This window comes from Eubalaena glacialis, chromosome 17 (assembly GCF_028564815.1).
Source record: "Eubalaena glacialis isolate mEubGla1 chromosome 17, mEubGla1.1.hap2.+ XY, whole genome shotgun sequence".
Classification (NCBI taxonomy): Eukaryota; Metazoa; Chordata; class Mammalia; order Artiodactyla; family Balaenidae; genus Eubalaena; species Eubalaena glacialis.
The window spans coordinates 19770303-19782421 of NC_083732.1; the positions used below are offsets into that span (position 1 = coordinate 19770303).

Genomic DNA, 12119 nt, shown 5'->3' on the forward strand with positions numbered 1-12119 from the left:
AACAGAGCCAAAAAGAACAACTTCCCAATTCTAGACAATGGGTCTTGACAATGGAAGTGATGCCCTGGAGAAAATAAAAGGAAAAGACTTCTGCTCCCCAGCCTACCTTCTCCGCAGTCCCCTCTTCCCGCCCCAGTTCTCCTTCTAAGTCTCCAAAACCCAACGTGTTAACCCCACCTCCACCCTCTCCGCAGGCCCTCTGGGGCAGCTCCTTTCCCGTAAGGGTTGTTAGAGCCATTTTAGCATCGAGTCAGGAAGGAACTAGGAGAAGGATCTCTGAAAGCAGGGGAGCTGTGAGGGGCGGGAGGGCTTGGGGACCTCCTTGCATACGCCTCCCACAGGGTCCAGGCCTTCCACGCCCGGGTCCCTGAAGCCCAAAGCACACGCACAAAGGCCAAGTGTCCCGGCTTCGCTGGGCCGGGGGGTGAGGGGCGTGGGGAGAAGCAGGGCGGCCTCTCGTCGCTGCCGCCGCGGGCCCCCGTCCAGGGCCGGGCAGAGGTGGGGTGGGCGAGGAGGGGGAGCTCACGTCACGTGCGCGCGCGCTGGGACCGCAATAAATGCCCGGGAGCTCGAGGAAGCGGCGGAAGCGCTCGGCGCCTGGCTCTGCGCGGGGCGGCTGCACCGAGCGGGGGAGCGAGGTCGCCTCCAGCCTTCTCCGCCCAGCCCGGCCCGGGTCCCCGCCCCTCGCGCCGACTGATAAGGCTCCGAGAAGCTCGGGCGCCCACCCTGGCGAGCTAACCGGGCAGCCGCCGTTCCGCCCCAGCCTCAGGCTCTTAACTTTGGAGCACTTTTTGCCTGCTCCTTCTTCCAGGTCCAGGGAGGAGCCGCGGAGGCCGGGGCCCACGTCCCCCTGCAGTCAGCGCCGTCGTCGCCCGAGGACGCGCCGTGCCCGGGTCCTGCCCGAACCGGGCTGTCTATGTGCAGTCGTGCGTGCGGGCTGCGGGAAGCCGGCCGTCTCGCTCGGCTCAGCTCTCGTAGGGAACTTCACGCTGGAGAGGTAAGGGCATTTCTAAAACCGCAGCGCGGAGTCGTCAGGCTCCCGCCTTCTCCTATCTACTTTTGGCTTCTTAAACTCTACTTAAAAAAAAAAAAAATACGGGGAGGGGGAAGGGTAAGCTGTGACAAAGTGAGAGAGTGGCATGGACATAACATACACTACCAAACGTAAAATAGATAGCTAGTGGGAAGCAGCCGCATAGCACAGGGAGATCAGCTCGGTGTTTTGTGACCACCTAGAGGGGTGGGATAGGGAGGGTGGGAGGGAGGGAGACGCAAGAGGGAAGAGATATGGAAACATATGTATATGTAAAACTGATTCATTTTGTTATAAAGCAGAAACTAGCACACCATTGTAAAGCAATTATACTCCAATAAAGATGTTAAAAAAAAAAATCAACGTGCAGAGAATGGTCGGCACGGAGGGTGGGTGGGCTGCTCGGAAAGCAGCCGCGATAAAGATTTGTGGGAGCTCCTTCTGAGTTTGTGAGTTTCACCTCCTCCCGTCGCGCCCTTTCGTTTGGGTTAAGTGAACAGTGGGCGCCTGCGGCGGGTGGGAGGAGAGGCTCTGAAGCTGCCCGCGTACTGTTGGCTTTATCGGGTGCGGGCCACAGGTTAGGCACACACTTTCTAGGAAATAATGATTTTCTTCTTGACCTGTGCGTGTAGAAGAAGAGACTTCCCCCAGCGACCGTAACTATTCACTCGCATTAATTCAGGGGTCCCTCTAGAAGTACCCATGGATATATGTGTGAATAACAGTTTGTACTTCTTTACAACATTCACCCTCAGTTTCATAATTTCGTTGACATTCTGAACCAGAGATGGGACACTGAGATAAAATAATACCTTAAAACAGAGAGAGAAACGAGAACCTCTGGCCTGATTGATAAAACATTCTAGGGACAACATACCCTTTGCAGGCTGTATGTAATATCTAACCATTTAAAGCTTTGTAATTCAGAAATTATTTTCAAGCTTTGGCTCCTCTCGGTTACTTTTGCCATTTATTTTTGGCGTCATGCACATTATGTTGGAAAATATTGCTGTCTATTTTGTGGAAACAATTGTGAAAAGTCCTCTGGAGGAGAAATGGATGGGAGAAAATTTATTTCAAAAAGTGCATGTCCATTTGCTGGCATTTATATAAACAAATCAAACTGGCTCAATCCCTTTGTAACTGTTGGATTATGTTTGTTATTAGAAAATTAATATCTGCTGGGATTTTCACCCTAATTACACTGTATGTCCTTATAGCCAGACGGAGTGGAAGAACCTTTCTTGGAGCTTTTCCCGGGGACATCCTGAGATCATTCATTATGAAGTGTACTGCGCGGGAGTGGCTCAGAGTAACCACAGTGCTATTTATGGCCAGAGCAATTCCAGCCATGGTGGTTCCTAATGCCACTTTATTGGACAAACTTTTGGAAAAGTACATGGATGAAGATGGTGAGTGGTGGATGGCAAAGCAAAGAGGGAAAAGGGCCATCACTGACAATGACATGCAGAGTATCTTGGACCTTCATAATAAGTTACGAAGTCAGGTGTATCCAGCAGCCTCTAATATGGAGTATATGGTAAGAAAAATTTTCAAATGGTATGTACATAGAAATGTTTAATAATGCTTTTAGCTTCCATGGTTAAATTCCATCATGCTAGTATTTAATCTTTTACTATTTGTCCTCTATAAAATTTCAAAAAAAAAGATTTTCTTCAAGAGTATCTTCTTCCGCATACTCTTTTACTAGTACTCCTTTCATTCTAAGAGTTCTTTGAATTTCAGAGTAGAATTAAATACCTTTAGGTCTAATGTTCTTACTAAGTACTTTAAATTCTACTCTTAGGAGAAAGATTCCTATCCTGAAAGTGCTGGTGGTTGGTGTATTTGCTTTTAAGTGACTTAGTAGAATAATTGTTTCCTAATTCCTAACCGATGGAATCTTCTTATGAATGGTGGATCTGAAAAAAATCAAGGATCAATAATTTGAAGATGCTTTCCAGATGGCTGATATACATATATGGATAGATAGGTAGTTATAGATATATGTCATTTCTTTTTTTTTCTAGAAAAGAGTATTTTTATTAACTGTCTAATGCCCCATATTACCTTTTTTCTCTACATTTTTTTTGAATTTTATTTTATTATTTTTTTATACAGCAGGTTGTTATTAATTATCCATTCTATACATATTAGTGTATATATATCAATCCCAATCTCCCAGTTCATCACACCACCACCACACCACCCCTCGATTTCCCCGCTTTGGTATCCATACGTTTGTTCTCTACATCTGTGTCTCTATTTCTGCCTTGCAAACTATATCATTTCTAATGGGCTGTTGTTTCTTAGAAGTATGTAAATGACATATTGTAAAGTGTACATTTCTGTGGTTGCTTTATGTTAAGGAATACTTTGGCAATGGCTTTTTTTTTTTTCTTCTGGATTTGTTTGTGAAGTTTGACGTGTGAAAATAAGCCTGGGTGAAGGATTAAATAAAAATATGTGACTTATCCTTCATAACCTTATATTCACTCTGAGAGTAAATTAGCAAGTTGGGGAAACAAAATTACTTTTTAAAGACTATTAGTTATTACTCTTGTAAGACTATAACTCATTAATATTAGCATACTTCATACCCTGAATATTTAGAAAAATTTTCAAAAATCTATACTACTTGCATGAATTAGGAATGCACTAGCAAAGGCTGATAATAATCATTGGTGACAGCAAACTTAAGGAACAGTGGTGCTAACATTTCTCCTTTGGACACATTGCAGGGTGCAGTTAATTTTAATACATTCTGGTTTTTACTTTTTTTTTTGCACTTACATAGTTTTGATAGGTATTCTCTATTTAGGTAACTTCCATGAAACGTGGAAATTCTAAGGTAACATTACACATTACAAAATATTTCATTATATTATTTTAACTTTTTCTAGAAAAATATTTTACCCTAAAGAAAGTAGGTAGCACTCAAGAGAACTCATCAGAGATTAAGAAGCAGGGCCCAAACATCAGGCCATCAGGGTTTAAATTCTGGCACTGATACTAGCTAGGTGACTGTGGGCAGCTTATAAATTTCCCTCTACTTCAGTTTCTTCATGTCTAAACTTCATGTTTCTTCTTCACCTCAGAGGGTTGTTGTGAGGATTATGTGAGGAATGAGATGACCTGTGTAAAGTTTAGCTCATTATCAGGCGTATTGCAATTACAAGGTCCCAGTAAATGTTACTAAGACATATAACCAATTTTATGTCTCCTTATACTGTTTAAATAGAATATCTGAGGAAATTGTTCGCTCTTTTCAAAATTCTGTGCACAATACGACATCTGTAATGTCTCACATTTCTGATTTTTGTGTATTTTAAAGTGTTTGTTCAAAGTACAAAATTCTGTGACTTCTTCATCTGTGAGCTTTCAAACAGAAAGAGCCAATTATGGAGCTTTTCCAAGTAGGCCACTGTATGCTTATTCCATGTGGATAGGTATTCAGTTGCTTTTTATTTAAAATAAGGAAGAACTTGAGAGTTTAAACCCACAAAAAGAAATCTGAGAATATTTGTGTGTGTTTTAAGTAATATGGGAATAATGAAAGAACATTCTGTGATTTGTTTTCATGTCTGACTTCCAAAGAAAATAACTGCCTATTGTATGATGTCTGGTCTAGGATGTTTATATGAGTTTCTTTTTAGTTTCACTGGCTTCATTCTGTCCTTGAAATGTAGATTCAGAAATCAGCCAGGGTTTATGTTGTGTTGCCCTTAGATACTGTTAGTACTGGAACTATGTCCTGGCCAATAACTGGGCTGCCGAGGAGTTTATTTCCCAGTGTTAGTACTGGAACACATTTTCTAGAAAACATATTTACGGGAAAGTCTAAATGAACAGTACTATTTTATTTGAAATACTGTTGGTTTATATCTTACATATTAATAATGGAAGTACAGATGTTGATCAACCCGTGAAAACAAAATTTGTTCAAATAGTTGTTTAAAGTGTATTTATTTTGATAAAACAAAATTAAAAACTAACTAAAGAGCCACTTCCTATGAAATCTGCAATGCCCTATGATAAGTGCCACCACTTTTGGCCACTTACACTGTATGTGTCATATTACGTTAAAAATTTGCATAGCCAGTTACCTTATTTACATTTGGTGCTTATTTTAGTCTACTCTTTGTACTTGAACTCAGCCAAGTCACATCCACGTTTATTAACATCACAATGCTACCCATACTCTAATGCTCATTTAATTAATAGGGTTAAAAATGGCTTCTGCAAGGCCACCTCTTCCCTTGAAGAGCTTATAGGCTGATTGAGAAGAAAGAATAGACATATTTGAAAATTTTCAAGTGAGCAAGGACACAGAGTTCTTTGTTCACGTGTATGAATAATGCCAAGGGAGCACAGAATAATGGAGAATAATTTAGGAATATTCCTAAGCGAGAGAGTTAATCAATGGGGAAGCTGAGGTTTATGTTGTTCCTGGAAGGTGATCAGGACTGCAAATTGTGGCCAAGAGTGGAGGCCATTTCTCAGTTAGAAGAAGAGGAACCAACACACATGGAGTAAGTGGCAGGCTGGTTGTAGGAAACTAGAAGCAGAATCGGTTGATGAAAGCAAAACCCTGTGGCAGAATCAGGAAGGGGAGAAACGAGTTGTTAATTATAGAAACCAGTGAACTTAAGGAGAGAGATTGCCAGCATTTAACTTAGGATACATTGAAAAGCTGGGGCTTTTAGGTCATCAAATGAAGCTGTTACTGAAGAGGCAATGGATTTTTGAGGAAAAAAACACTGGCGCTGGACCTAGGTTCTCGTGTTGTCTCTGCTGCTTACTGGTATGTGAAGTCTGACGGTCAGCAATCATTCTGGGCATTGCTTTTCTCATCGGTAAAATCGAGGTAGGAATATAAAACCCACAGGCTGCAGTGAGGTAAGAGATTTGATCCTGTTGAGCATACTCTTAGTTTTCTTCAAGCCTTTCCTTTCCATGGGTTTTGACCTCATCACTTGGTTCTTTTATTTTTCTGGTTATTTCTTCAGCATATTCTTGTTTCTTGTTCATCTCTTAAAACTTTACGTTTGGCCCCAACGGTTTTACTTTCGGCCTTCTCCCTTCCTACAGGACTTTATCTACTCCTTTGACATTAAATACCATCCGTATATTGATGGCTCTGTAGTCGACACTCCATCCAGCAGTCCTCTTTGAGCATTGTTTTCCTATTTCCTACTGCCCACTGGGTCCTCTCCATGTCATTTGACTCCCCAGTTACTTCAAGTTTAAGATTTCTAAAAAGCAAATGAGCTGCTTTTGTTCCGTCCTTGCCCACGGTCCTACTTTTCTCCCTGGACGCCATGGACATCGGCTTAGTCCTCTCTAAACAGAAGACAAACAAACAAAAAGCAGAAAATTGGGCACATCCTCAGCTCCTGCCTTGCTCTCATTCCCCCTACCCACTTCCACGTAAAATTCACGCACAAACATAAATACACAGTTACTTGCCAGATTCTCTAGATTCTGTCTCAGAAATGTCTTTTTTTTTTTTTTTAATTCTCCACTCTTTGATTCTTTTATTTATGTATTTATTTTTATTTTTGGCTGTGTTGGGTCTTCGTTTCTGTGCGAGGGCTTTCTCTAGTTGTGGCGAGCGGGGGCCACCCTTCATCGCGGTGCGCGGGCCTCTCACTATCGCGGCCTCTCTTGTTGCGGAGCACAGGCTCCAGACGCGCAGGCTCTGTAGCTGTGGCTCACGGGCCTAGTTGCTCCGTGGCATGTGGGATCTTCCCAGACCAGGGCTCGAACCCGTGTCCCCTGCATTGGCAGGCAGATTCTCAACCACTGTGCCACCAGGGAAGCCCAGAAATGTCTTGTGAATCCATGTCTTCTGTTTCATCCTAACAGATGCTCGTGGTCTCCCCCTCCTCCCCCGCCCCTGTGATGGGTACCGCAGCTTCCCCTGCAGCGGACTGTACCGTCTAGTCCTACTTTATTTCTACTTTAGTCCGCCTTCCTCCCTGTTACTCAGTCTGTCTTTTCCCTCAGACAAATCTCTGGTGGTCACTCAGCTGCCCAAAGCTTCTGTGAACTTCTGGCTGCTCGCAAGCTAAAGCCCACCTTGAATAACTTACAAAAGGTCTAGCCCAATATGCCCCATAGCCTCAACTCCCTTGCGTATCTTTGAATCTGTGTTCACACTTAAAATATACACTGTTCTTAGAGATGATTGTGTTCCTCATGCCTCTGTGCCTCTTTGCTAGCTCAGTTTCCTCTGTGCCCGGAATGCCTGTGCATCCTGTCTCCTCCGGACAAACTCAAGACTGCGCTCAGACTCTGTCTTTCTGTAAAGCTTCCTCTGATGCGCTCATTCCCCTGCCCCACTCCTTCTGTGCTCCTAAAGGATTTTATTCAAGCCTATTTATAGTATTGAAATTTTGTTGCAATTCGATATATACATGTCTATTTTCCTTTCCAAGACTGAATTCCTAGAAGGGTAAGGATGTACCCTACTTATATTTATAACCCTGTGCCTGATGCAAAGAAGTACTCGGTAAATATTTGTTGACTGAACATTGCTGAGTGATAGTAAATATGTGTTGAATGAAGGGAGGGATGGAAGAATAGGTAAGATTATGTATGAGATAAATATGAAAGACAGGTAAGAAAGGGGAATTAAAATAATAAAAGTTCTGGAAGGTAAGATATCACCAACACCAGAGATAGTGACATGGAAACTGGAAATACCAGAGATGAAGGAATAAATAATTCAGGATTCTTTTTTCTATTTTTAAAAATATTCATGCTATACTAAAAATTGTCCTGTAATATAGAGCTGCTGAGATAATACTTAAGTGCTCTGGAATTTAAATAATAAATTAATTTAATTAATTTAAATAATAAATTAATAATAAATTAATTAATGAGTATGTACCCCTTCTAACAAATTTTTAATAGAGCCTCTAAAACTTATTGATTGGCTAAAATCCAAAACAGCTCACTGTGATAGAAAGCATACCTAAGTCTAGAATGTATTTTAGCAACGTAAGGACACGTTACCTAAAAATGACATGTGTCATTATATCATGCTAATTATTTAAGCCATTTTCCACTATTATAACTATTTCCATGTCTTTTAGAGAACTGTTTTTTTTTAATTTAATTTTATTTATTTTTTATACAGCAGGCTCTTAATAGTTATCTATTTTATACATATTAGTGTATATATGTCAATCCCAATCTCCCAGTTCATCCCACCACCACCATCCCCCTGTTGACAGATACTCTGCTGGGAGGGTTGATGGCTGTGCCTGCTTGCTCTCACTTCACATATGGTGAGACTAGGGGCAGAAACTTTGCACAGCATTTTTCCAAATGTAGAACAAAATGTATCTGGATATTTATCCTTTTGCTGGGCAACCAGAGGCTCCAAGCCAAATAGCCAGTGGTACTTGCAGTCTATGGTATATATTGATGCAAACAATGGCTTAGTTGCAGTTGTCACATATATTCTTTATATGGTCATGCTTAACACTGGAAATCAAGATATTTTTCTTCTGTGCTTCTGTGCAGCAGATAATTCCAGAAACTGGACAGGGGATAACCTAGTTTGCTGAACAGGGTGATGCTAGTCTGAGTTCTGCCCTATTTCTGACTATCTGTAGGATGAATCCAAGCCTGAAAAAGTGACTTTTAGCTTGTGAGTTGCTCTCACAAAACAACTCTTATAACTTCACATTTTCTGACATTATTTGCCACCAATGACATATATCCAGAATAAATGCAAAGAATGAAATGATGGCATCCTAACTTACTTACCCAAATCTCAGTGTCTACACATTTCTTATCTTGCTAAAAGTGGCAGGAATTCACTATCAGTAAGCTTTTATCGCAACTCTTGATTCCTAAAACAATGATTTTTCTCTCTGTATACTGGCACTTGCCTGGTAGTTTTCAAAAGTTAAATATTTGCATCTCTTAATGATGTACAGTATAATGCATATGCACTTAAAGGTACATGAAATATCTTTCTTGCTTCAAAGAATGTTATTCTTATTTAAAGTTTTTAAAGTTTATTCTATATTTAAAATAACATTTAATCTTCTTAAAGTGTTTTTATTTTACTTCACTAATGTTGTTTACTTCACTAATGTTTTTAGATCCAATAAAGCTATGTTTTGTTTTAGTTTATTCATCTACTGAATTTAAAAGTTTTCAAAACCTTAATTTGATACATAGTTGTGTGTTTTTTTGTTTGTTTGTTTTTTTAAAGACATTGACACTTTAAATTAATGTAGTTTCCTTTTTGGAAGTTCCACTGTAGATGGCAGTACCTATAGGAAGAGAGTGACATTGTAGCTCAGTTCTACTGAATTTAGTAGTGACATTGTAGCTCAGTTCTACTACCCTGGAGTTCTGGGAGATTAAGATTCCTCATTAAATGTAAGCAGCAAATCTAGGATCTTAGAAAGGCAAGAGACCACAAGCAGTTTCATTAAGAGAGTGGAACACCCAGAGCCAGAAAAGTGTCACAAAATTTTGAAATTGTTATTGTTGTTTATTCCTTCATTCAACAGGTATTAGGAATTTATCAAATGCCAGGCACTGTCTAGGACCCAGCAGTAAACATAACAAACATTCTTCCTTTCCTGGAATAGGTGTAAAGATCCTCATATCCCAACTCAGCAAGGGGGCCCATGTGGCTGACACAGAGTGAGTGTGGAAGTAATGCAGAAAATGAGGTCAGAGCTTTATTTGAGGAGAACAGATGCACGTCATTGTAGTCATTTTAAAGACTCACCCTGAGTCTGAGTGAAAAGCCATTTGAGCCATTTGAACAGAGGAATATCATGATCTTACTTATACTTACTCAGAATCGATTTGGTTTGTTGAGAACAGACTTTAAAGTGGTGGGAGGTGGGGCAATGGTGTGGGCAGGGATTCAAGGCTATTGCAATAATCATTCCAGCAATTGATGGTGGCTAGGCGTGGGATGGTAGCCTTGAAGGTGAAGAGAAGTGGCATGGTGTGAATCCACTCTGAAACTCCTTTGTAGTCATGACATCAATATTGATAAATTCAAGGAAGTCTTGTTGCAAGACTAGTGCAATTGACTTGGCCAGCCAGGCAGCCAATAGGCTGGGAGTTACTGCATCTGGTGCAAGGTCTAAATCCACCCAAGCCCTGGCTGCGGTTTTTGAAAACTGGTGGCAGTTTCCGTTCTGGTTTAAATATCGATGGGGAACTTTCAACTTGTATTGACTTCAGAGTGGTTACAGAGATTCTAGAAATCAGCAGGTTACTGATACCCATTTTGCCAACCCGATTCCAAGAGATCAGAGGAGGTGGAAGCAAACTCTGCCTCCTTGCTTCCCAGGATAAAGGTGCTTGCTGTTTCTCCACGTGGTCTGCCCCCACCTCCAGTCTATTCTCCCACTCCCCCTAAAAACAAGAGAAGGTGAGAACTTAAGCAGAACAGGACAGTGGCCCAGTTCCTGTTCATTAAGTACTAGTTGCACCATCATGGAGTATGTCGTTGGGATTTTATTCCATCTTGGAGGTAACACAGAACGATTTTGGATGTGGGGTGTGGCTGTACAGATTTTGCCTGAGGAACTGGAAGTATTGGAGTTACCATTTTTTAAGATAGGGAAGAATGTGGATAGACCAGCTTTTGGTAGAGAAAGCTGGAGCTCAATTTTGGATAGATTAAATTTAAGATTTCCCTTAAATATCCAAGTGAATTTGTCATGTATGCAATTAGATATATGTAGTCTAATCTGGACCATACAGTTAGGATTCATCAGAATTTAGATGGTATTTAAAGCCAGTAGAAGAGATGAGATCATCAAGGGAATGAGTACAGAAGAAAGAAATGTTCAAAAAGTGAGCCCTCGACATACTTTACAGTGTAGAGGTAGGGAAGGGGGGGAGGAGCAGCAAAGGGAATTGAGGACTAGGAAGAAGACCAAGGAAGCAAGATGTCCTGAAAGCCAAAGGAAGAAAGGCAGAAAGGATTATCAACTCTGTTAAATGTTGCTTATGAAGATCAAGTAAAATGAGGACCCTTGAATTTTGAGATATGGAGGTCACACTGGAGGTCTGATAAAACAGTTTGGGTGGCATGATAGTGGTCCTAGGATGGTTCAAGGAAGAATGGATGGGAGAAATGAACAAGCTTGTTCACCCACTCATTCATCAAACATGAACCATCTCCTATGGGCCAGGTGGGATCTGCAGCCTTAACTCTCTTCTAACCAAAAGTTTTAACTTAGTTTTAAAAGAGGTAGTTTAGTTAGGGAACATGTCCCAAACTTATAATTATTTTCAGTAGGAAAATGCAGTTTCTTTGCTTAATTGTTTTTGTAGTTACCTTTACCGAATGCCTTCATTAAAAGCAAACGTGGTCATTTATAATCATTTATAATGACAATTAAGAGTGACATTTAGTTCAAGAACATTCTTTGCTATTGTTCAGCTTTGTTCTCGCACATACTTCTTTTAGGAATTTATACAACCACGTAATTGTACATGATTTAAAATTTAAATTCTCGTATTTTTGATGATTTTTACTAATTGAATTAAAGTTTATGAAACTCGCATAAATCTATGCTAGTTTTATATGTTATTATGTATTTTATATATACATACATATATATATATATAACATAAAACATTTAGTTCATTGGAAGAAAATGTGAAAATTCAAGTGGTAATGACTTGTCTGGTGAAGGTATTACAGTAAGTATGCTTAATAACCCTTTCCTTATTTTTCTAAGTATTTGTTGTCTTCATAATTTCAAGAAGTTACAGAAAGGCATTTATAATTGATTAAAACAATTTGTTATTCTCATTGATAAATTTGTGATTAAAAAATCATTTAATTCAACAACTACTGATTGAGCATTTTTGTGCCAGGCACTGTTTTTTGATGCTGAAGCATACATTAGTGTATAAAAGGTTCAACAAGCTAATGAAAATAAGCAAAGTGAGATGATAGAGAATGATAAAGGTGGAGCTAACATGTTCAACAGTTGCGGAAGACCTCTTCTGAGTTAGTGGCTTTTGAGCTGAGAGCTGAATTACGAGAAGGAGTCAGCTAAACAAAGCTACAGAGATCTAAGCA

The 12119-nt window shown here is 40.3% G+C and overlaps 1 protein-coding gene across 1 annotated transcript in view; it reads left to right on the plus strand.

Annotated features, from left to right (window-relative positions):
• The first annotated feature begins 602 nt into the window (after nt 1-602).
• The window catches only part of CRISPLD1 (cysteine rich secretory protein LCCL domain containing 1), a 43978-nt gene continuing 32461 nt past the window's right edge, over nt 603-12119 (plus strand). The window contains exons 1-2 of the mRNA XM_061171461.1: nt 603-997; nt 2254-2573. Of these exons, the coding sequence (XP_061027444.1) occupies nt 2316-2573 (258 nt within the window). The 5' untranslated portion in view covers nt 603-997; nt 2254-2315. The remainder of the gene's footprint in view (nt 998-2253; nt 2574-12119) is intronic.